The 25,514-nt window shown below is 34.4% G+C and overlaps 1 protein-coding gene and 1 long non-coding RNA gene across 9 annotated transcripts in view; both read right to left on the reverse strand.

Annotated features, from left to right (window-relative positions):
• Window positions 1–25,514, reverse strand: part of LOC100647047 — a 201,296-nt gene that overhangs the window by 86,378 nt on the left and 89,404 nt on the right. For all 8 annotated transcript variants that reach the window (XR_007225345.1, XM_048409145.1, XM_048409143.1 and 5 more), the window contains exon 3: window positions 21,748–21,996. Coding sequence is in view for 7 of the 8 variants with exons in the window: in XM_048409145.1 (XP_048265102.1) it covers window positions 21,748–21,996 (249 nt within the window). In the remaining variant the exon portion in view is untranslated. The remainder of the gene's footprint in view (window positions 1–21,747; window positions 21,997–25,514) is intronic.
• Window positions 13,566–21,741, reverse strand: LOC125385755. Its single transcript, XR_007225355.1, has 2 exons — window positions 21,623–21,741; window positions 13,566–21,546 (listed from the first exon to the last, which is right to left on the reverse strand). It is a non-coding gene; the product is annotated as an uncharacterized LOC125385755 (long non-coding RNA).

Consider the following 25,514-nt stretch of genomic DNA (forward strand, 5'->3'; position numbering starts at 1 on the left):
TAAACAAAATTGGTTTAACGATGATGTAACTATAGTACGTAAACGTTTATTCAGCTGGAGGATAATAATAATTGTATAATTGCAATTGCATTACAGTAAGTTATATACTATACTAAGTATAGTACTTCCGATATTTTCGATATTTCTACACATTGTTGTAGTATTTATACCTGTACTATATAACTATTTTACTATATAACATTCGATGAAGTGTAAAATTGATATAGTATTTTACTAACACCAAAAGTCGTTTATTTTCACATAATTATGGTTTCTTTTATCTATTTCTTTTCCCTTTTTAAATTATTCGATATACGACACTCTAAGTAGTTTGATGAGAGTACTTGATAACTGACGAATAATTCCACTAGAAATTAGAATTTGATGACGATATTTCTGCACACTGTTGTAATATTTATACCTGTATTTTATTACTATATAACATTCGATGAAGTGTAAAATTGATATAGTATTTTACTAACACCAAAAGTCGTTTATTTTCACATAATTATGGTTTCTTTTATCTATTTCTTTTCCCTTTTTAAATTATTCGATATACGACACTCTAAGTAGTTTGATGAGAATACTTGATAACTGACGAATAATTCCACTAGAAATTAGAATTTGATGACGATATTTCTGCACACTGTTGTAATATTTATACCTGTATTTTATTACTATATAACATTCGATGAAGTGTAAAATTGATATAGTATTTTACTAACACCAAAAGTCGTTTATTTTCACATAATTATGGTTTCTTTTATCTATTTCTTTTCCCGTTCCAAATTATTCGATATACGACACTCTAAATAGTTTGATGAGAGTACTTGATAACTGACGAATAATTCCATTAGGAATTAGAAACGAGAACTAACGGGTAAATCAAATTCATTACGTGTCATAAATTTCCTGTAAATGTTAAAGTGTCCTTTTCCCCTTTGAGAAATTGGCTAGCAAAAATTCTTTTGCTATCGGTTTCTATACCGCACAAAGTAGCAAATTAATTTAAAATATCACTGGCTACATTGCTGGTAAAGATACTGCTCGTTAGCTCTCTTGTATACGTACGAAACCCACCACCCCATGTATATTTATAACACTAGAAATATACGATCGTTCCCCTATGGCTCGAAACTTCTTATTTCCGAGTTTGCTGCCATTTTTAGTCCTTTGACTATGTTGCTCACTACGCTCTCATTTTACATCATTCAATTCAGAAATAAAAATATGAAATACCGTGACAATTAAACAGAAAAATTGCAAAAATTATATGTTTCATCGAATGATTATTTTATCAACATATTGTTAGATAGATCAGGGATTTGTGGTGCAATTCGGCCAATATTGTTCAGCCAATATGTATATTTCATATACAGGATGAGTCACCGAAGAATTTAAGCTGAAATATTTTCCACGTTATTAGTTATATCGAAAAATGTTCCAGATAAAAGTTAAACGGTTTCGATTCAAGGGGCGCATGTTTTGATGTTATTATTCTTTCCGTAGGTGGGCGCGTGAAGGTCATATGGAGGTCAATTTGTTTTTTTTTATATGCTTAATTTAGTAGATATTTTAACTTTCAGTTTTACAAACTTATCGTATGAAAGACGAGGAAAACAAATACAATTTTGCAAGCTAAAAATTAAAATATCTACTAAACTAATAGTTTTTCCACACATACAGCTTAATTAATTTTTAATAATTAATTAATTTTTTAATAATCAATGTGCTAAAAAATATATGCTTCCATCTAAAAAAGCAAAGTTGTCCTCCGTATCACCTTTGTGGGTCCACCTACGGAAAAACGAAAAACGCCAAAAATACTTCTTTCCAAGGCATTCAACTTTCATCCGAAACATTTTTCCATACAACTAACAGTATCGAAAATATTTTAGCTTAAACTCTCACACGACTCATCCTACTTATACTTTCGCGTATTATTCGCATTCTCCGCATCTTTGCATCCTCAAATTAATTATTACTTAATAAATGATCGAACAAGAACATTTACAACATGCAACTGAAATTAATCGTACATTAATTTTCCACGCTCTCCGTTCAAAACCGCCAGCTATATTCTTCTTGTTATTTTTTATTACGCACAACGTATATACATAACGTGCCTGAAAAATCCGGCGCTTTTACGCAACCAGCCAGAGACATCAGGCCAATAATGAATTTATCAAAAGAACGTGACGAAATTGTGCAGCCGCATTTGCGATCAAGTTCGGCAAGTCTCAACGTTACGATCCACGGAAGCAATCATCTCGCCGCGTTGTTGTGACGATATCAGTGGATTGCAGCCATCCGCGCACGCCACTGCCATCGACCAAATACCAGTCCGCTAAAACTCGAATAAACAGTCGCGACCATCGACGATTCTGTAATTTGGTCAACCTGTCCGACCGCTATTCGAACCATGCTGCGCTTTTAACGGAGAAGGTTGAATCGTACGCGAAGAACGGCGAGTGGATTTCGATGGTGAAATCTACGGAAAATTACGTACAGCGTGTGATGTTAAATTCACGTTCATTTAATTGGAGAGCTCATGGGAGAAAGGGTGGAAACGATGAAATGTTTGATTCGAGGAAATTGCGGATAAAATTATATTTTAACGCAGAAATCCGTATTCGCATATTCGAACGCTTAAAGTATTAACAGATTGCACATGTTTGTACAGATTTATGTTTGTACAAATGCAACCAAAGAGATAAAAATGAGATTTTTATGTGATAACGAGTACATTGCTTTGGATATTTTAAACCTGCCAGTTTACTTTTGCATAAATGCACAAACACCCGAAATCTGTTAGATAGAAACGTAAAGACCCGAAAATTTCAAATATAAATTTATAACGAAAATAAATTCTCGTATTCCTTTTGAATTCATTTTGAATTCTAGCTAATTTTGCGTATGGGAAACGCGTATCCATTTGCATTGATTGCTTCAACTTTTAACAATATTTTATTCAAAATAAAATTTAGTTCTCTGCTTGAGAAGCTTTTTCAACGCCTCTTATGACTATTATAATGTACGTCTATAGAATACTATGGATCTATCTGTTTATTTGTTGTACTTATACTGAGCTGTATCTAGATACCATTCAAAAGTAAATGTATTTATGAATGCATATGTATACAAGCTGTTATGACCTTTGGCCTTTCCGCTGACACTTTTCATCTTTTCACGAATTCTTGTATAAATATGTAAACAGTGCTCATAACCATGCACGAATTCTATACTGTTTAATATAGACATATTATTTTATAGTACGTGTACATGAAAGAAATAAGTAGCCGAATAGTTTGCAACAATAGTTTGCAATGTGATCATAATACATTTAATTTGCAACGTTTTTCAATCAATTTATATCATTAAATTCGCTGAATGCTTTTTTCCTACTATTTTCCCTTTTTACCATTTTAGATTGACTTTACAATTTTATACAATTTTTCTATCTTCGATTCGTTAGAAAAGCGAAGATTTCTTGTTCTAATACATTTTTCTACTTCGAATAACGTAGTTAATAATTCAGTCATAAATATTGTTTCAGTGCTCAGCCTCCAAGTAATAATTAATTAACGAATGACCGACGTTCATATCGCGTATCCAATTGCTTTAATATCCAATTAAATTATTGACTGTTTCCAAAGCAATTTGGCGCAGCTATTATACATCTACGAATTAATTGCGATGAAATATCAAGTTTCGCCACAAGGGCTCAATGAATGTTTGCTGATTTTCGCGGACCTTCCCAAAACGATTTTGATAGAACTTCGTTTATGCGCACAAGGTCCATTTATTTGAATGAAATTTTAGTTGGTATCCGATTAAACGATTTCCTGCTGATTGAATCCACTTGTCTAAACTCCTATTACACATATGAAGCCTAGTTACATGAATTGCTTGCCCTCCGTCAAGTTCGTATAAACTAGCAGTAATTCTGCTGTAACTGTCCAACGTACTATCCGTGTATTATACTTAATTTCGCCCGGCCATATTCTTTATCTGTTATTTTCTATATCACAGAAACTCATATAATATTCATATATTTCTATGTACATTTACTTTCCGGCTCGAGTAAAAATTCCATTCCCGGTTTCGTCTGAGCACCAATATAAATGCGAATATTATAGCCACACTTTCGAACTCTAACACATAGTGAATATTCGTGCAAGAATACCGCACGAGGGTTAATATCACGATACAAAGTTACGACGATATACGAATGAAAACTATACAGAATATCCCAATATTTTTCGACCATACGATGTTAGTACATAGGTGAAGATGAGGAAAACATGTCATATAAAGATACGTCGTTGGAAGCTTCGTTAAAGAATCGTAACAAACGATACACGAAACGAGCAGTAAACAGTAAATAACGTGCTACTATCACAGTGTTTTCCTAGCTGTGTGCAAAAATATAAATTACATAAATTGTATAATATTAAATTATAAAAATGTAAATTTGCTTAAAACTCCACAGTCTATGTATTATCTTTCAAAAATAAATAATAATAAATTCACGAAGTTCTGTATAAAAATGATAGAATAACCAATGCTATCAATGTTTAGTCGTAAAGCCAGCTTTTTGCTGTCTGACCATCGCTACTCTTCTACTGAAGAAACAGAAGATTCGACTTGTCACGTTTCTCCACTAATCTTCCTGCGCTTTTAGTAGGGGAAAAAATTAGAAAAAGAGGGGGGAAAGCAAAGAGGAAGAAAATACACACGTCACGCCTCACTGAAATGAAGCCAGCATGGAGACAAGAGCGTCTGTCTGCATCCTGGTAGCATCGCTTCTAGGATAGACGTGTTTTGTCGACGCTGAATGCGCCAGGGAAAACGAAGAAACACTCTGAAAAATGAGATTTCTGTAAAGAGAAAGGAGTGAAAAGCAGACGTAGGCTGGCGTTGCGATGGAGACAAGGCAAGAGCCAGCTGCACTAGCGAGCATTGATTCGGAGGTGAACTCTAGTCCTTGAGACGTGCCATCCTCTTCAGGATTCAGATAGGGCGCAGGTACGCGCACGGCGATGAATGCAACTGGTATACGCGAGGGCGCGGCTCGTTTTGATCGGGAAATGCACAAACAGAGGCGCAATCCAATCGGATAGAAATTAAGAGAGTGGAAGCTGAGCGCGATTCGGCTTCAGCGTAAAGCGAGAAAGACTTGGCTATCCCTTGGACAGTTGGACGAAGTTGGCGATCACAGAAAACCGAACAGTGTTCGTTTGTCCACGATTTTCCCGGCTGAAATTTTCGAATTTAATAATTATATTTAAAAAAAAAGCTACCAAATGAAGATATTAAGAAACTGGTAACTTCTTTGGATGAATTTGGGTGTACAACTTTGAACAGGTCATGGATGATCATGTCTCGCATAAATGTAAACGAAAAAGTTCATGTGGTGGTGATATCAAGTTTTTTTTTAATTTTTATTCGCTAATAATTGTTTTTTTAAAGGTAGACAAATTAAAATTCTGGCTGGACAAACGCGAACGAATCGTGGACGATGATATTCCACATAAAAAACAGTGAAAACGTTCATAGGGTGGTGATGTTGAATTTTTTTTTAACTTCTATGTGTTAATTGTTTTTTCTTTTTTTATTTTGTTTTTGAGGGTGGACAAATGGAAATTTTGGTTGGACAAGTGTGCACAAACGAATATTGTTTGGATTTTTTAAAAAAATCTGAGGGTGACAACTTCACTCAGCGTTTTTGTCCGCCGTTATATTATACCCGAATCATGGATCGAATTTAATCCTGAAATGGACACGAGAAACTAGTGAAATCGGAAAGATCCCTTTCATGGACGTCGTTTAAAACGACCATGCCGCGATATCTCGTTCCAACTGATCGAAATCCTGGAGAATTCCGTGTAATCTCTGATGTTTATGGACCTATTCGGCGATTCTCGCCATTGCACGTCGTAAAATTGACATAAAAGTTGGACGCTGTCCATATTTTAGGATTGCTAATTATGTAAATTGGCGTATTCGCCACGGACAGAAATGTACGTCAAGCGTTCGGTTTGATGATCCCTGAGATTTGACTCTCGAGCGAACTACTTGAAGAAGGTCCATGATTACCGAAATGGTACAGTCAAAGCGAGAAAAAATATATAGCGTGTTCCGATAATTTCTAGCACCTTGAACATGTGACTTATTTTTAGAGACCTGGAACTTGTAAATAATATGGTATAATAATATTTTTGTATATAGAAGTAGTTGCAGGTAGAGAATTTTCAGAGATGTCAGAGTTATTCCACTTTTTTTAAAGTTATATTATGTAGATATTAATCATTTTATACGTAGAGAGACAGCGAAAAAAGAGTTTAAAGGGTAAAACGGGGAAACTCTCGTAATATGACGAAGCTGAAATATAATTGACAAGAGAAATCAAGCTTCTCTTATCCGAGCTAACAGCGAGACAAAATTGTGTGGAAAATAGAATTTTAGGATAGCAGAACAATCACTTTCCCGATATGAAATTTCATTTGTTCAAATATAGATTAAGATCGATTGACAGTTTCTTTAAATATTTATGGGTCACATATGTTTTTGGCAGCTAACACACGCGATTCTTTCAAGATCAGTACCTACATAGTATGTTGGATTATCGTAAGAGCGAATGTGTGGTGTGTGACTGCAAATGTAATTTTATATTATGCAAATGTTCCTTCGTACATGGATTGTGTTATTAGTAGGAGGAAGACACCTGAGATTTCCTGATTTTTTTTTTCTTTGCTTAGTTACATCTCAATTTTTGGAGAGTAAATCAGACGAGAAATAGGTTAAATTAAATAATTATTATGGCTTTTAATTTATTACCTTGAACCAGTATACAGTTACATTCTTTTTCTGCTTCGAACTATCGAAGCTCCTTTACGAATGCAACGAATGCTTCGCCATGAGAAGGAACCTTTTCGTTACCATTTTCGTCTTTTCTTTCCATTTGTATAAAATCGTTGTTATTTTCATCCTTATCGCGATGAAATCGTTTCATTACGTCAGTATGTTTAAGGTTTCTTCCATTGCCAGTATCGGAAAAATCTACGTGTTCTGCATAATTTTCAATATTATCTCTTTGTTCTTTTAATGTCTGTGAATGTGGTTTCTCCAATACCGTGTGTTTTTGCCAATCCTGTTACATTTACGCTTCCAATTTTTCCAATTATACGCGAATTTGTATTGAAACTGTACTCGATCGAATAAAGGAAAAAATACATTGTATATGAACAGTACAATTGACATAATTAAAATTAGAGTAATATAATATTAACATATATCAATTTATAATACAATATAATTAATGAAATATGCACATGTTTGAAACATTCGGATATTAAGGTATTCGGACAATGTACGTTCGGATATTAGGCTATTCGGACAATGGGTGTTCGGATATTAAGATATTCGGATAAGGCGCGCTCTACTGTACAATATAATTGTACATCCTACAACAGGCAAAGAAATGTTTAATACAAGTTTTACTTACACTCGTATAGAGAAATCTCAGCTTTAAACTTTCTTCTATCTACCGTTATATTTATCGCTGTGTTTATCAGTCAAAAGCAATTACAAATTCAACAGCAAGTGGTAACGGTCAGAAGTTTTTTTTTTTAGTGATTCCTTACGTGAATTAATTTTCTAAATCGTTTAAATACGTTTGCAAAGAGCACGATATCTTGTTTTATCTGATGGAGTATTTTATTAAACGTGTATCTTATTGGGTTGGCAACTAAGTGAGTAAGTATTTGAATTTATTTCTATAAAACACTTTATAACCGCGTGAATATCGTACTGAAGACACGAGTATCATGATTTTATCACTATAGTTTGAAACAAGGCAGAAACGTTAAAATATTGAAATATATACACAAATATACATGTATATATAGGGTGGTTGGTAACTGGTGGTACAAGCGGAAAGGGGGTGATTCTACGCGAAAAAAGAAGTCGAAAATATAGAATAAAAATTTTTCGTTTGAGGCTTTGTTTTCGAGAAAATCGACTTTGAATTTTCGCTCGGTACGCGTGCACTTTATTACATCTCGTTATAACGGATCTCATTGTAGATCTAGATTGTCTCGATGGATATTATCGCAGTTTAAGTTTGTTTTTGCCGTAACGGAAAATTAGGAATACATAATGAAATAATATGAAGTAATCATAAAGCTTATTATTACAAAAATTGCTGAAAATGTTTCCCATTCTGCCGAACACATACTTCTGTTCTTCTAATTAAATTTCTATGAACACTTTCTAACGTATTTCTAACGTTAGATTGTTTTAAAGTATGAAAGGCTATGATAATCTTTTCATTCAATCGTTCGCAACTTGCGATTTCTTCAGAATGGACAGAATTGATTTAATATGGCTCCATAAATAAAAGTCAAGCGGAGTTAAGTCAGGAGAGCGTGGTGGCCAAGCTATTGTTCCAGCGCGACCAATCCAGCCTTGGTAGTGTTGGTTTAAAAAATCTTTCACATGACAACTAAAATGTGGCGGTGCACCGTCTTGTTGAAAAATTAAGGTTCCGTTATAACGAGACGTGATAAAGTGCACGCGTACCGAGCGAAAATTCAAAGTCGATTTTCTCGAAAACAAAGCCTCAAACGAAAAATTTTTATTCTATATTTTCAACTTCTTTTTTCGCGTAGAATCACCCCCTTTCCGCTTGTACCACCAGTTACCAACCACCCTGTATATAAGATATATTTACTTGTAGTGAACATTCTGCAATTTTTATATGTATTTCCGAATTGATTGAAGTATTTGTCTCACTTCTAGAAAAACTCTACATCTTCTCTAGTGTTTACTTTTTGGCACAACGATTTATTGACAAAATCCGCAACCACTTATTTGCCAATCCAATACTTTCAAACATTTTTATGAATAAAATGTCTGGTCTATAATGTGATAAGAAGGGAAAGCTGAATTTATGACACGCGAAGTGAAATTAAAAACACAAGTGTTCGCTCTGATATTACACTGAACAAGTTATCTCCAATCATTTCTACTTTACGTCGAAAACAAAGATCGAAGAGATACATTCACCGACGTTGTAAGCTCGGAACAACAAGCGGCAATTTTTTGTCGCGTTCTGCTTCTATTGTAAATAACCGTGCAGTGCAAATGTCATCAGTCACGCACATTTTGCTCGTGCGTATCAACAAATGCGAATCAACAGCGCCCTGTCGAATTATTAATATCGTATCGTTAAAATTAAAGTCGATTTCAAAAGATACGATCTTTGTACGCCCACCTATTTCCCTCGTTTACAGACAAAGCGTATTATTTACAAATTCGCCTTTGGAAATCCCACTGGAATTACCTTAATTAATTGGTAATTAATCGCTTTGATAATCGGAAATCAGATACAGTAGAATGTACTGTTTACATTACATTAACATTACAGTAACATTATGGTTGGCTTGAAAAGGAATTTTAGAAGGCGCTATCTTTGTACGTGCGTGTATTTGTAATTTGAACTTTTTATTCTGTTTAATATCGAATGTCAAACTATGTAATTCCTTCCTTAACAAAATCATTCGAAGATCACATCGAAGATCGTTTCCATTTTATAAGAATTAAATTAATGGAATATCGTTCATTTGTAGTTTTATTTGACTTAAGCATCGATTTACGAAGAAAATGTGTTGACAAATTCAGAGATCGCGTGCAACTAATTACTAAACCACAGGCATTTATACATTTTTGAGAAATGAAAAATCCCACAAATCTGCAGATTGCAGATAAAATGCAAAAATACATTTAAATATATATAATATTTAAAATATAACACGTACTGTGATATTTAGTAGATGAAATAAATTTCTATTCATGTTCAATTCTATTCAAATTATGTTCACAAGGATAAAAATTTGCATAGAACATCCGTAGTCTATTAATTACTTAGAGAATAATACGATAACCAAGTGGACCAGATGTATCGATCAGCCGACAGTTTGCCTAAACAGGAAAGTTATGACCTATAGTTCTATATTTATTTCGAATTGGCACGATCGTTGCTGATCTGCGAAACAAAACGTGCAGAAACTTAGCAACTACCCTTGTTCTCCTGACACAATCCAAAGACTTCGCTTACTACCCTTGGCAAACTTTCAGTTTAAACATTGATGCATTTAGCGAAGAAATTAATCTTCCAACGATTGCTAACTCTGCTTTAAGAACGAGACTTTCTGCTAAAGTTCAGGAAACGGTCCGTTTCACCCTCCAAATGCGAATTTCAATGTCACTTTTCGCTGCTGCTTTATCACCATATTGCGTTATTAACTTTATCCAATTAATTATATTATTTTTTTGCTATCTGCATGATATTGTATGTTTGTGCAACGAAAATCTAACATATTTTTATACACATCAGTGTAATCATCTTTTCACTACAATCTTCGTAAAATCGTTACATATTATCTGGTTGAATTCTAACAATTCTGTAAACGCATTTTTGTAATCGTATTTTTATTAGTTTGTCCGAAAAGTTTCTTTCGTTTCATAAGGTGATAATAGACGAACAACAATTTCTGTTTTATATTATTTTATTGAATTAGGTGTGATCCATTTCGTTCTATTTCTATTATTAAGTTCGTGCATAATTCAATGAACTAATATAAAACAAAAAACATTGTGCGTCTATTATTTCCTTATAAAACGAAAGAAACATTTCGGACAACCTAATATTATAATCTTCATTGCATTCTAGTGTAACATGATTCAAGAATTGTTTCGGTTACATCCAAAAATCGTTAGATTTCGAAGACTCAAGGTACAGCATTTATTCATACTTTTGCACGTATCTGATGAGTTTTTTAATTATAGCACTCGGAGTATTTTTATGTTTCCAAACGATCTTCCTATTTACTTCCTGTCGTCTAGATCATTTAAAATGATTTGAAACATTTGCAACGTATTACGTATCCCAGCATCTCATAGCACTGCATGGCAAAAACCTGGTAAAATCCAGAAAAAGCTTCCAGAGAATCGAAACTTATTGTTCCAGACTTTGAGAAATGTACCATTTTTTAGCTTTAGAGGACCCACAATTGTAATGGATGAATAAACGTTGATATTTTCATGAAAAGTGTTGTACAAATTTCATATAACACGATGCAGAAGTCAATTATTAAACAGCCAAGTAATGACAAATCTATAATTTATCTAAAATATATTTACAAAATAAATGTATAATATGTTTTGTCTGCGATAAATACAAAACTCGTACAATAAACACTTTCGACTTTTAAAGTTTAGCATAGGATGAAAGAATCACAACAAGATTTACAAGTACAGTGGTTAAAATATCGACGCATATCGTATTCCTATCGAGTTTCATGTTCCATCTGCATGGCATCACATTTTTGCAGCCTTGTGAGGATATTGCTAGATATCACACAATTTAATGTACTTGGACCTAATTGATTAGTATGTGATGCAATACACTGGCGTGGTGATATTCCTTGCAGCCACTGTATCTACAGAATATCGGGTTTTAATACTTCCGTGCAATTATTTCCTCAACTATTCGTTATCGAGAAAATGTTGCAAATGAAACACCGTCTGTTTCAAAGTGGATTACGGATGGCTGCCAATAAATTACTGGAACAAGTTTCCAGGAGTTGGAACTATTCAGGGTCAGAACGAACCAATATATTGATTGTCCCCTGGAATACGCAAGATAAAGAACAATTTCTAGGCAGTTAGCGAAAAGAGACTTTAAAAGTTAACCCTTTGCACTCGGAATTTTATTTCAATTTCGTTGCCAGCAGCTGCCAACGCTTTTAAGTGTTTTATTTGAAATTTACTTTAACTAAAAAATAAGACAATTTAAATAAGTAGAGGAAGAAAGAGATTCACTTAAACACCAGTTTTATTCACACTATTGTTGTGTTTTGTAATTAAGCGTATGATATATCTTGATACAATTTCCAGGATGCAATCCCGGTTTTCTTTCACACGTTTCACAAAAAAGGGTGGGACAAAAAGGATGTCGAGTTGGACTCGATAAAAACTGATAAAAACCAACATAGGAGTGCAAAGGGTTAACAAATAACGTTGAACGATTATCGACTAGCCGAAGGGCCAATGTATTCTTGCAAATTAGTGAATTCATTTTTGGAAAAAAATGTCATTTTCGTGTTTAGCTCGATAGAAATATATTTAAAATCCTAGAGATATTTCAATAGAATATTTTCCTTGAAACAGGGTAGGTTTTACAGTGTCCATTTTTAAATTTGTCGTAATATATTAAATATATTATTATTCTTATTATTAATTATTATATTCTTATTAATAACGTATTATATTCTTATTAATAACATAAATCGATGAGATATTAATAAAAAATTGACAAATTCGTTTATATAATTTCGCATTATAATACAAGACAAAACTAAAGATACAGCAAACGAATGCTTTTTTTTCGAAACCTGGAAACAATGAACGTTTCTCCTAAAATTGTGTTTTCTCCTGTGAAGAAATATAAACTCAACGTTAATTCTGTAACGTTTTCATTCAACGTTTAGTGGACCTTTTTCTACTTTTAATTGCTTCTATTAATTCGTTAGGTATTTTATTTTTCTTTTTCTAAGCTGCGCGATAATTTCCAAGGTAACTTCTGATCGCAAATTTTTCTCGCTAGAATTTCCCACAGGTTCTCGATCGGATCAGGATTCGATGCTGGCCATCGTAATAATTCTACCCGGGAATGTTGAAACTAGTTTTTCCTAGCGGCGGCTGTACGAGTAACCGTTGAAGTCTCGTTGAAAAATTGTCTTTTGCCTTCTATTTCGGCTACGAAAGGCAATAATTCGCCATATAACATCTCCTGACATCCCATAGCATTTAATTTATTTATTTACAAAAATAATTTCACTTAACGTATCCAGACACGATTTCTCAAAAATGTTGAAGAAATAATGCGGAAAAAATATGTTTGAGTCTACGATTATTCACAGCGCTGTATTTAAATATATAGATATATATTTAAATACAATTAATTAATCAATTAATGTTTATAGATTTGTTTAATAATCCCATCTTTGTAAACATGGCTGAAAAACAGTATATGAGAGCAATATACATTACAATGCAGCGTTTTGCTTAAATTTGTCGAGCCGTATATTCCACAGAAATATCTCAAATGCAAAGAAATATGTTACGCGTGTACAACGTGCGCATGTTATCAGAGATTAATAGCTACATACATCAGCGATTTCTGTGAGAAAGTTCATAGACCTGCTATCACGCGTAACTCTTGATTGAACGATTTCGAGGAAGAAACATTCGACCTTCGATCCTAATAAATCACAGTTAAACGTTTACGGTGCGGATTCTCGTCGAGAGGATACGATCACGCAGTGAGAAACCGAATCCGGAGCTGTACAATTTAGATAAATTGTCTGGGTGGGCGCACAGGGGAGAACACGTGCGACCTCTAACACTGGCATTGCAATCTGCCCGCTGTAACTCATACTTCGTACAAGCACCTATTTCGCCAACCTGTGAATATAGAATTCCTTTTCTTTTCTTTTTCTTTTCTTTTTTTTTTTTTCTTTTTAACCGTTCGCGTTCTATCATGAGAAATCCATCGAGACCGCGAAGTTCTATTTATCGAAAACGTGACCAGCTTGCAACACAGCGAGCGGAAGAATAGAAGAACTAGCTTACTTTGGTTTTATTACATAATTCTCGGTTATCCGATAGTTTTACGTAACAGTTTCAACGATTTGTTTAATGTTTCTCCTAATCGCTAGTTCCTTTTTACATATTTTATTGCACGTGTATACACTGTATTGGGAAATTAAGTTTAATTGCTAATAAGAATAACTTCTCATATTTCCGTATCATTTAACCATTTAATGTCAACAGCAATGCCTCATATTTCTTTAGTAATTAATTCAATAACCTTGATGATAACAATAATTACTCGTATTTCTGTAACAGTTAACTATTCGATGTTAGTAACAATATCTCATATTTCTCTATTTATTAATTCAATAACTTTGATGTGAACAACGATAATTCCTCATATTTCTGTATCAATTAACTCAATATCTTCAACAGTAAAAATACTTCATCTCTTTCTATCGATGATGTATCATATTCGAGGAAGGAAAATATATTCTACAAACATAAAAGAACAGAATGGGTTTCATACCCATTTGTCTCGCGTTTCTCCATTGATTAATTCGATAACTTTGGTACTAACAACAATTCCTCATATTTCCGTATCAATTAACTCAATACCTTCAACAGTAAAAATATTTCATTTTTCTCCATCAATGACGTATCGTATTGGAGGAAGGAAAATAAATTCTGGAAGTATAGAAGAACAGAATCGTCTCGTAGCCATTCGTCAAGAATTTTCACGTGGGTTATTTTTATCGTTCATCTAGTTGGTTGCAACAGAAAAATAATTCAATAATATCAATATCATCGTCATACGACATGTCATTTCTACGACATTCTTCCGAACGTACTAACAAGAAACAAGCGCGCGTATCGAAGATCAAGTTCCGCTGTTGCTATGTTTTAAAAAAAAAAACGTAATCCCGCATATCGCAAAGAAAACCAATTGAATCTCGCGTGAAACTGAAAAACGTCATGCGTCTTCGATACGATACGAAAGAAGAGAAATGAAAGGTGCAATCTCAGCGAAATATCAAAACGTCAATCACACGTGGCTTCCGAGAAACTAGCCACTTGGGCGCGAAAACGAGGCATGATATTCAGTTTCCTAAACAACGTGCAGCCTGAAAACTTCATGTTTCACCGCACGTCGAAAATTCAACGGGTGCGGCCACGTCAAAAGCAGCACTTCGGCCGCGTGTCTTGATAAATTGATGTTTTCCAAAGCATTTTTCTTTTTATTTTCCACGCTCCGCAGCATCCACGACGGTTACATGCGTATTGCAGCCGAAATTGACAACCGACATAACAAATTCTCGAGAAATTCGTTCTCTCACCTGCCGTTTATATCCCGTTCGTCGAGCTTTTCAAATTTTTAAACCGCACCGACTGTGTCTGGCCTACGAATATTTAATGCCGCTTCTCTTTACGATTCGGCAAGCTTAAGAAATTTACAGTCGCAACTTCAAGTTTACAGCTGACCTACATTCAGACGCTAGGTCGAGGCCTTTGCATTTCTTCGGCGGTATCGCACTTTTTTCGTCGAAAATAATTTAATCTTGAACGTGGCTTCGTTTTTTAAACGTTTTACAAAATCTTCCAAACGCAAAGAATTTCGGTGAAAAGTGTGGTAAACGATTTTTGCTGCTGTTACAAATATTTGAATTAATATCGAATGGTAGCGTTTCTCTAAGTGAGGTTTACGTTTCAGGTTACCTTACGTTTTTATTACACTTACATACGAAAATTCTATATCTTTTTTACGATGGATTCGCGCTCTTTCGTTCGACGCTTTTATCGGAAGACTTTATTGGAAAATTAATTTTCTATTACACATGCCTTTCGGATATGAGCTGAAGCCTTCTTTGTATTTGAAGCACGTCCGATGTATGTACTATGTATAGGTTCGATGAACCCGGTTAAATATAGCGACGACAGTGAATAATTTAGCAAGATCTAATCGTTTTCAGATTTCACATTTCACATTATTGTCTGTTTCTGGCGTATTCAACACGCCACGCGAAAGATTCCAATAAAATAATATCATCGCAGATTGTAGCATCTTTGTTTGAAACCTATTATTCTTACTATTATCTTAGTCTTGTTATTATTATTATTGCATCGTATACATATTATACAGAATTTTGCAGATTTATATAACTTCAATTGCGTCTTGTACATTTAATATACAGTGCTGTTAATAATTATAAATTCAAATGTATTTTTAGATCTTTCATAATATTAAAAGAAAGATTGAGCAAGTCGTTAATATTATTTCACGTTGTAACGTGAAACAAAAATGAAGATACAACAGACGAAAATTGTGTTCTCTTCAAGTCTAGAAACAATGAAAATTTCTCCTAACATTGTTTTTCGCTGTGAGAAAACATGTTGTCTTTGATTATTTCCATTACACTATCCACTAATTTATTTAAATCTTCGTTTCTCACAGGTTCTCGATCGAGTTCAGATCAGGACACAAAGTTAGTCACGGTGACGATTCCGTTCCAAAATCTTGGAACCACTTTTTTGTAGCGGTGACAAGATGAATAGGAGCATTGTCTCGTTGAAAAATTGCCTTTATCTTTTATTTGAACAAACATATCAAAACACGATCGGTGGTTTCCTGAAGACATCGAAAAAATAATACTAAGGGAACGTGTTCCAGTGGAAAATTATTCACGGCACTGCATCTATAGCCAATTAATCACCAATGGTATACTTAATTATCTTCATTTCTGCAATCTAACTTTTATTTGTCACTGTATGTCTTCGTACAAGTCCGGTGTATATTTAAATCCACGTTATAAATCGCCGGAATCGCTGTTTAAGAAAACATCCACCTCGAAATACATCAAAGCTGGTTTAAACACTAAGAAAGATTTATCTGACATTTCTTAAATCCTACTTTATAAAACCAGAGCCGACTCTTTCGCCAGAATATTTGTACACAGAAGCGAACGCGCTACGTCAACACCGCAGGAACACATAGAGCAGATATCCGCAGATGAAAATTGTCGGGTTAAAGCCGACAACAAGATGCTGCAGGAGTCACAACGCGTGCGACTGGCCGACGGAATAATTTGATAGACTCGTATTAGCCTGAATTCCTACAATCCAGTTAGCTACCCTAGCCCTGATCCAGCCTCGTCCTGAATTTAGAGCAATTGACACGAACTGGAACACGCCGTGATAAACTAACGTTTCCGATAGGCTTCCTAAGACAGGTCGAACCGGCGTTCTCCACGTCGGAAAACTGTAAAATGCCTTCGAGGAACGTTCGAACTTGTTCAATTGCTGCAACTTCCAGATTTCGTTATTTCATTAACTGTCCTTTGCCTTTAATCGCGATCGATTCATATCGACTATTTATAAGATGTTGGCGAATGGAAAATTAAATGGCGAAATAAGGACAAATTTTCTACTTTGTATTTTATATTTTATACTTACAGAGGCGTGTGTTCTAAGAAACTGAAAAGTAGATTTTACCGATTGGTATTTTATCGATGATCGATCGGGTATAAGCATTTAATTTGCGATGTCTCGGGTATTTGTATTGTTAAGACGCATTTCTTTAGAATTTCTCTATAAATTAATATTTGTTGCTATTCCTTTCCCTTGTGCAAATTTATACAATCTACTGAAATAATAATTATGGTTATGAAAAATAATTATGAATTATGTAACTGTGATTATGATAATGAAGTATTAGTAGCAACGCGATCAGTCGTAAATTAATCCGCCTAATTTCAACTTACCATTATTATTGCGCGATTTTAACGAAATTTATTACAGACAGATCGTATTGCAGGCAAATATATTTTCTAAAAGAATATTTTACAATGTTTATGGATTTGTAGATAGCTCCACTATATAAATCATAATTTTTACAAATATACTTTTTGCAGAAACAATAACGATAATAAAACACTTGAAAATATGGAACTCGTATCAATAACAAGAATCATATCAATAGTGAGAATTTATTCTTGCAATACGATAAAAAATTATTGTATACCGTGTCTAAATATTTGGACTATTTAGACTATGTTTAAACGTTGATAAATATGCGTATACTGTGTGTAGGAAGCGTTTATTTTCACATTCCCATTTAGTAAGATACAATTACATTAAGAGAAAGTGTTGCTGTTGTATAAATGTACGTCGATATTTTATTTTAGACATACTCTAAACATGAAATAGTAAATCAAATATTTACGCTATTATTTTTCACATTTCAAATTCTTTTTTCACGTTTAGCGCGATTCAATGAAATTAAGAGAAAATTTCGCTACTCTGTACACGCACGTCGATATTCAATTTCGAACATACTCTAAATACGATAATTCAGTCAAATCTTCAAACTATTTATATTAATCTTTAAATTGAATATGGACGTGTATTATTTTACGGAACAGCAAAAGTTTCTGTCGATTTAATTAATTTCTCGCTAAACGAAAATGTGAAAGTAACTGGTTCCTACACATAGTAGCGTGACTATGTTACTATCAACAATATTTCATTACTTTTCAGCAACGTGGAGCGATGCATTGCGATAAATACGATCAGCACGTTCATTTGTTACTCGCCAATGACGCGAATCTAATCTTGGAATATTAATCTGTGATGATTTTTTGCCATGTCAATCTGACACCAAGTGATATATAACTTGGAAAAGTGAGGGCTGGTTGATTGCTAATAGACATAACATAACATTACCGTTATTTTCTTTTGAACTTTGCTCTATGACTGGTAGGAAAGATTATTCGAATTTGATGTTTGCTACGCAAGTTCAAAACAAACGTAGAGTATACAGAATAGCGCTGAATAATAATGGTAGATATATACGTGGGACCACGATTCTGGCGGAAAATTTTTCTGTTTCCTCGGACGTTCATCGAATAGCAATGAAACTGCAAAGTATAAAGGGAATATACGTTTAAAGTTTCTGTTCAAAGCAGAAACGTTCCACGCGTGTGTGTTATACTGTAAACTGTAGAGCTAAACTTTGACCAGCCTCGTTGGTCAACAATGAGTGAACGGTGGAGCATAAATTCTCATATTTGGAGCCAATGAATAGAACATTTTTCTGATACACCGTACGAAAACCAGGATCACCGTAGTGTTATTTTATAACGACGCGTAGAATTTATTTCCATCTTTCTATAAAATGAATTCTCGATATTGCGAGTTTAATGGAAATTCAAATTAATTTGCGAAAATTGTCTTGCTAAATGAGAGTCGAGTTACGTGAAAATATTAAGGTCTAGTAGATTTAAGAGTTGATTTGAAAGTCGGATAAACGAAGATAATTTCATTTTATTTTACTTGTAGGTTTTACGCGAATGAACATGATACTTTCGAAATTGAACTCGTTAAGAACCAATAGACGTCTATATTACGTACATTCATAAAGATTTATTTACTTCTCTGTATTAGGTTGTTTAGGTTAAAATATGGTAATTGCCCACGTTTGTCTAAAAGTTTTATTTCATCAACGAAGCATATACTATTACTTTATATATATACTTTTATATCAAGAAATGTGGAATACACGTGTTTCTACATTTTTTAAATTATTTAACAATCACACGCAAAGAAAATTTCCAAACATTAAAACAGTTGATATTTCAATATTAATAGCGCAGAGGATATTCCGATAAATTTTTTAACGAAAGTGTAACAATCTCTACTGCATTAGGTTCAGAAACGATTCTTTTATGAAACGCTCATAATTTTTTTTTCATTGCTTTCATTAAATAATATGTAATTATAAACGATATTGACCCATATTATTCGTATGTTCATCGCAGTTATATTTATAATACTTTACAATATTCTTCAACTGTATTATACAACCTAGTAATTAAAAAGTAATTGAAAGAAAATTCTACTGTTTGAAATTGCTTGGAAATTTTCTACGGTTTCCTGCAAAAATTCGTTACGTATTTTACATTGCGCGTTTTACGTTTCATTCGTTACAGTCCATTAATATTCAATGACAATGCCCGATCAACTGAAAATTAACGCACGTGGAAAGTTCTTTACTTTGGCATTAAATAGAAATCTTCCAGTCCTTGCTGCGATTCTGCTTCTAATTTTAACTTATTACATGTAGCCCAAGTAAACAGTTATCATACATTGTTAGTTAAACTATCACGTGTTGGAAAATTTGTTGGGTAAGTGGCGGTGAATGACGTATGCTGGCAAAACTTTCGATGGGTGAATTTAATCAGGCCATCAGGTTTTTATAATCTTCTCTGTTTATCCTTCACAAGCATATGTAGCTAATTACGATCGAATATTTTCTGCAATTCTAGACATCAACATTTTCCGCCTCGTAATGTAGCAATCACGAATACTGAAGATAATTTAAAACTCGAGATCAGCCATTTCCGAGATTTGTATTTTATGCGCAAAATGTTTCTAAAACGTCAGGCACTTGTGTATTATATAACTTCAATCTCCGTACGAAGTTTCAATTTTATCAGAGAGTAAAGTTTTATTATAATTATACTACGAACATTCGTTTAAAACGTGTTTATTCAAAATGATAGCTATACTGTGGCTGCCACTCTATTTAGTATAACATTCATATACTACTCGACTCCAAGTATACAGGGTGTCTGCGAAATTATGCTACAAACGTTCGGTTGGTGATTTTAGAGACAAAAAATAGTCGGGAAAGAAGAATAACATTTTTCCCTTTGAAGCTTCGTTTTCCAGAGAAATTATCTGGAAGATCCGTCAGATAGCCGTGTGCTAATTGTAAGTTTCCATATAATATAATTATATATAATTTAATGAGATAAGCAGAGTTATGTGTACAGCAACGCGATCGACTTGTTACGTAAATAAAATGATTTACAAAAAGTAATACCCTTGTCCTTATTTATGAAAGCATTCCAAACGCGGACAGTGCGGAAATAAGATAACAGCAACGATAGGAAGCAAACCGTGACACTGTTCACGTTGATAAATATCGACACGAGGGGAAAGAGAAGTCGGCTAACTGGAAACCTACAATTAGCACACGGATACCTGGCGGATCTACACACTGATTTTTCTTGAAAACGAAGCCTTAATCTCTTAAGTACGATGCGTCACTATAGTGGCTTTCGCGGATATCATCTTATATTACGATACGCCACTATAGTGGCCCACTCTACTTACTCATTCGCTCACCGTTTGAACTAAACGATGTATTTTATTTGTCACATATTTTTGCAATCGCAATGTTTTATAACGGTGTTAACAATATACTGGCAGAATACATAGTCTTTGTTTTTGATACGCCAGTGTCAGGTATCAATTGTTGCTTTTAGTTAAAATAAATATACCATTGATAGATGCTCTTTTTAACACGCCAATTCGTATCCTCATAATTTTTTAGAATCTTCAACCTCAAAACGTAGCTTCAAAATAGAAAACGAAGAGCAATTTGAAAAACACTATAGCGCTATGAGTGTAAAAATTGTGACAAATTCTATGTATCATACGGTACTTCAAAATATATCACACTCAATTGTATTATTAATTATCAAAGTAAATCATTAAAGTTAAAGTATATGCATCATACCTTTAAGAAAAATTATAATTTAATTATCAAAAACTTCGTTCCAATGTTCTTGCGTAGAGAACAGCATTATCTGTCACACATTGCAGTGCTGTATCGTTTTCGCGTCAAACTCTGTCGTACAGAGAAACAGCCCCGTACAAAAATCAAGAGGTTAAAGGAAACAATGTTATTCTTCTTTTTCTACCTATTTTTGCGTGCAGAATCATCTGGCAACCGCTTATACCGTGATTTCGAAGCACTCTGTATTAAATTTCCTGTCGTTCAGAAGTAGAGATGAAACGTGTAGAACCTGACTGAAAAACGCGCCACTGGAAGACAAGAACAGGTGCAAATTACAGAAGACTAAAAGGCCTCTGTATGTTTGGATGATTAACAACGTCTCACCGTCGAATGTGTTTACCAAACAGCAAATATTGCTAAAATCGTGGAAAAACGTATCGTTGGACGCTCGATGGTCTGGCATCTGAAAAGGGAAAGTATCGTTATGCACAGATAGAATGTCGACTCACCAAACATCTTGGCGCCCTGAACAGGACTCAGAGGATAAAAATCGCCGTGGAGAGGGCAATGGAAGCCAACCCTGCGCTCTCTTCTTCGCGCCCTTCTAGTCAGCGTGCAAAGCAGCACGCCGAGGGCGAGCATAAGGGCGCCCACGACTATGCAGATCGGTCCCAAAATCCGCGAGTTGCCTGTGAACGCGATTCTAGCCGCGTACGAGTCCTTGTCTTCATCCTGGCCGGGACCGCGATACGACGCAGCTGAAACAGACAAATGAAGCACGCGTAAGCACCGAGTCGAGCGATATCGGTCATTTTCCCGCCCTCTGGTGAACGATTAATCGGCACCTTTGTGGCGGTAATTTTTCTCCTTTCTTTGCTTCGACTCTCCTTCGCGTCCCTTTCGAAACGACCGCCTCTTTTCTGTTCCTCTCGACCGTTCTCTTTTTTCTTTTTATCACTTTCAATTTCTTTTCCTCATATTAAACGAGAACTCGCGAACGACGATGGAATTTTTAAGACGCGGCGGATAAAGGGACGCGTAATGAGGTTTCGTAATTCAAAGCCCGGACCTGGGACCAGCTTCCCTCTACCTTCTTTCAGGATTTTCGGCCGCGTTATTAATGTTTCAAATTTAATCTTGCCGAGTGCTCGCGGCTAAGTTCACGCTTCCACGAACGTGCGCGCCATATCAAACTGCTGGGCAATACTCGCTGCGAAGAAACGGTCCAAAAGGGAACAAACAGAAAAAGAGAGAGCGAGAGGAAGAAAGAGGCGAAAGAGAGAGAAAGGTGATTTTGCAAGGCAGGTGATTTTCAATTAAATAGGCAAGGAAAGACGACGGTGGGACGGCTAGTACCGTTTCGAACCCATTATAGGGAAATTGGTACTTGCCGCGTGAAAATTATGATCGACAGTAATATCCCGCCGTCGTGGTTAATTAAGCTCCTTCAAATTGCGATAGACGTTTGTTGCAAGGACAAGTTAAAGAAACAAGCTTTCTAGCAGTGTTTTGCTACACGCTGCAGTTTCACTTCTGGAGATAGATGCAGACCAAGTGACCCAAATTTCGGCCTGATCAATTTTTGTTGTTAAGTGCTGCAGCCGGTAAACGGTAATTACAATTTGAAATAGAAACGCCGTTGGTTAAGTGAGAGAAAAAACAAAGGAATTGGATATTTCCAGAGTTTTCTGCAAAGTGCTCTGTTTTTTCGACAGTGAACCATCTTAATATATGATCTTTAATTCCTGTATTGAAATTTAGCTCATGAAATAACGTATCGTATTAGATTTCACAAATTTCAATTAATAAAAAGACAGTACCTTGTAATCAACGTACTTAAGGATTCAAGTAACATATAATCTTAGAATATAAGCAATAATACAATGATATTATTGACGTTATTTTTAAAAACCACATTTTTCTGTTTAAACATATAATGTAGAAATATTGACGGTAAAGAATTAGACGTTTATTTGTATAATAAATATAAAATATTAATAAATTCCTGCAACACAAGTCTCGACGACTTTCCTGTCTAAGCTCTCTCTGCCATACTCACACAACCCGCATGTAACCATTCAATAATATGAGTATCACGTTAATACCATGTATTTTATTTATTATAATAAATTAACTACATTTATTCCCATAAAAAGCGATGTGTTTAAGGGGCCCAAATTTCGTTCGCTGATGAATTTTTCTTGTTAAGTGCTCCTGCCTGTAAGTGGCAATTGGAATTTAAGATAGAAATGCCGCTAGTTCAGTGACAGCAAGCACGAAGGAATTCATTACTAGGTTACGTCTTAATATTCGAAATCGTATTTCAACATCTAAAGTATGTGATTCTAGAATTTATTTCTGGCGACGCTTGGCATATTGCTTCTATTTTTGTATTCCAAAGTGGCGATCTCGTTCTGTCACTCATCTATATATTAGTGTTGGCAATTATATTAAAAAATGCCTTTGAAATTATGGACGTGTGTTTCGGAAAGAAATATGAAAGAGAGTCATCGAATAAAAGCGATGAGAGCAAGAGGTGGCCTGTTTCAAAATGACTTAAATGTATCAAGAATATCGTTTTTATGGGACTTAACTACCGTGTTATGCGAGAGTTAAATCTCTATTGTTATTAAAATCCAACCTAATCTCAATTTGCATAGTATAAACGAAATAATTTAATTAATTTTTCTTCCAGGAGATGGAATCGTCTCTAAGATCTACAAATTCTGTGTAAAATCTAAAATTTGCGAATGAAATTTGTTAGAAATTACGGAAAATTTAAATATCTTATTGACAAGTGAACTTGAGCATTCGTTGTGCTTGCATCATACGAACGTGTGTTCTTATTGCCGAATTTTTTCACTATTGTACACACAATAGAGACTTTCAAATGGTCTACAGCTGCTTATGCGTTTATGGGAAACTTAACACTAGAACTATCACACCAGTCAAGTTGACTGGTTTTACAATTTTATTTTAAAATTCTTATTTCATGTTATATTTTTTTCCCGAAATGATGTAATGACTTTCATAACAATAACCAAAGGATTAATACAATGAATTTTATTTTGTTTTTTATTCAAACTGTTATTCAAACAGAAAATAATTTTGTATCAAGCCAAAATGACTGGTACTTATCAAAGTGTAAAAGGGTCCTGCAATCTATTTATCGAACCCCAATTAACCAGTTTCCTCGTTTTGTACAACTTGCCACACGTTTTTAAAATTTTTACTGCGTATCATTCGATATGACGATATTAGTTATCAGGAAAATTCCGGATCGATCGCTAAATCGCTAGAAATGCCACACCAGTCAAAACGACTGGTTCTATAATTTTATAAATATGTTAACCCTTAATTTAGAGATCCTAGATGGATTAATAATACCAAAAATATACTACATAACGTGAAATTGTTTCCGTAACAAAGTAATAAACCAATAAATATAAAAATATTCTATCATTATGTATTTTTAAGTCATTTTGACTGGTTTTGGTAGAAATAGCTTCGTGTTAACTATCGGTAGTTCTAGTGCTAAAGACGCGTACTGCACATGAAAACACGCTGAAATACACAAAATATTCAAAGTATAGAGCTCGCCATAATATTTACCAAGAGAGAAAAGTCTCTACTCAACTTCAATTTCCTTAGTCTTGTTCATAAAAAATATAAATTCGCATGAAACATAAATCCGCTGTTTATAAGTAATTAATAAACACGATGAAATTTTCGTTCAGGCTACTGGCAAGTTTCGTAGATGCTTCGATTTTAGAATAATAAAAGCATACATAAACATACAATGGCTAACGCACACACGGTCAGATGCAATTCACGGGACGTGTTAAAATTAACTTAACGCGGTACGAACAACACTAACGCGTTCGTGTCACCGTGCTGTTTATCAGTACTGTGAACGTCGTATTGCATGTCCGTATATGGATATATAATATGTGTTCTGTTGATAATCACTAGGTAAATCACGCGCTAATGATGCGAGTAAATTAATTGGAAAACTCCTGTTCCATGAACGTCAAAACCAGACTATAACGTTTTCGTCTAAATTTTCAGTATAATGGGACATCGAGGGTCCTAGCTACAACCGATTTGCTCCAAATTTAGAACACTCTTGCTCCTTTCTAATTTCCTTAGGCTATCTTCTCCTCTACCACGTTTTTAGGATTAAACCAACCAATTAATTCAACTTCTGCCTTCTCTTCTCAAAAGTCATCAGAATTCCTCCCTTGCTTTAATTCTCCGAAGAATACAAGTTGGGAAC

Source organism: Bombus terrestris, chromosome 10 (genome assembly GCF_910591885.1).
Source record: "Bombus terrestris chromosome 10, iyBomTerr1.2, whole genome shotgun sequence".
Taxonomy (NCBI): domain Eukaryota; kingdom Metazoa; phylum Arthropoda; class Insecta; order Hymenoptera; family Apidae; genus Bombus; species Bombus terrestris.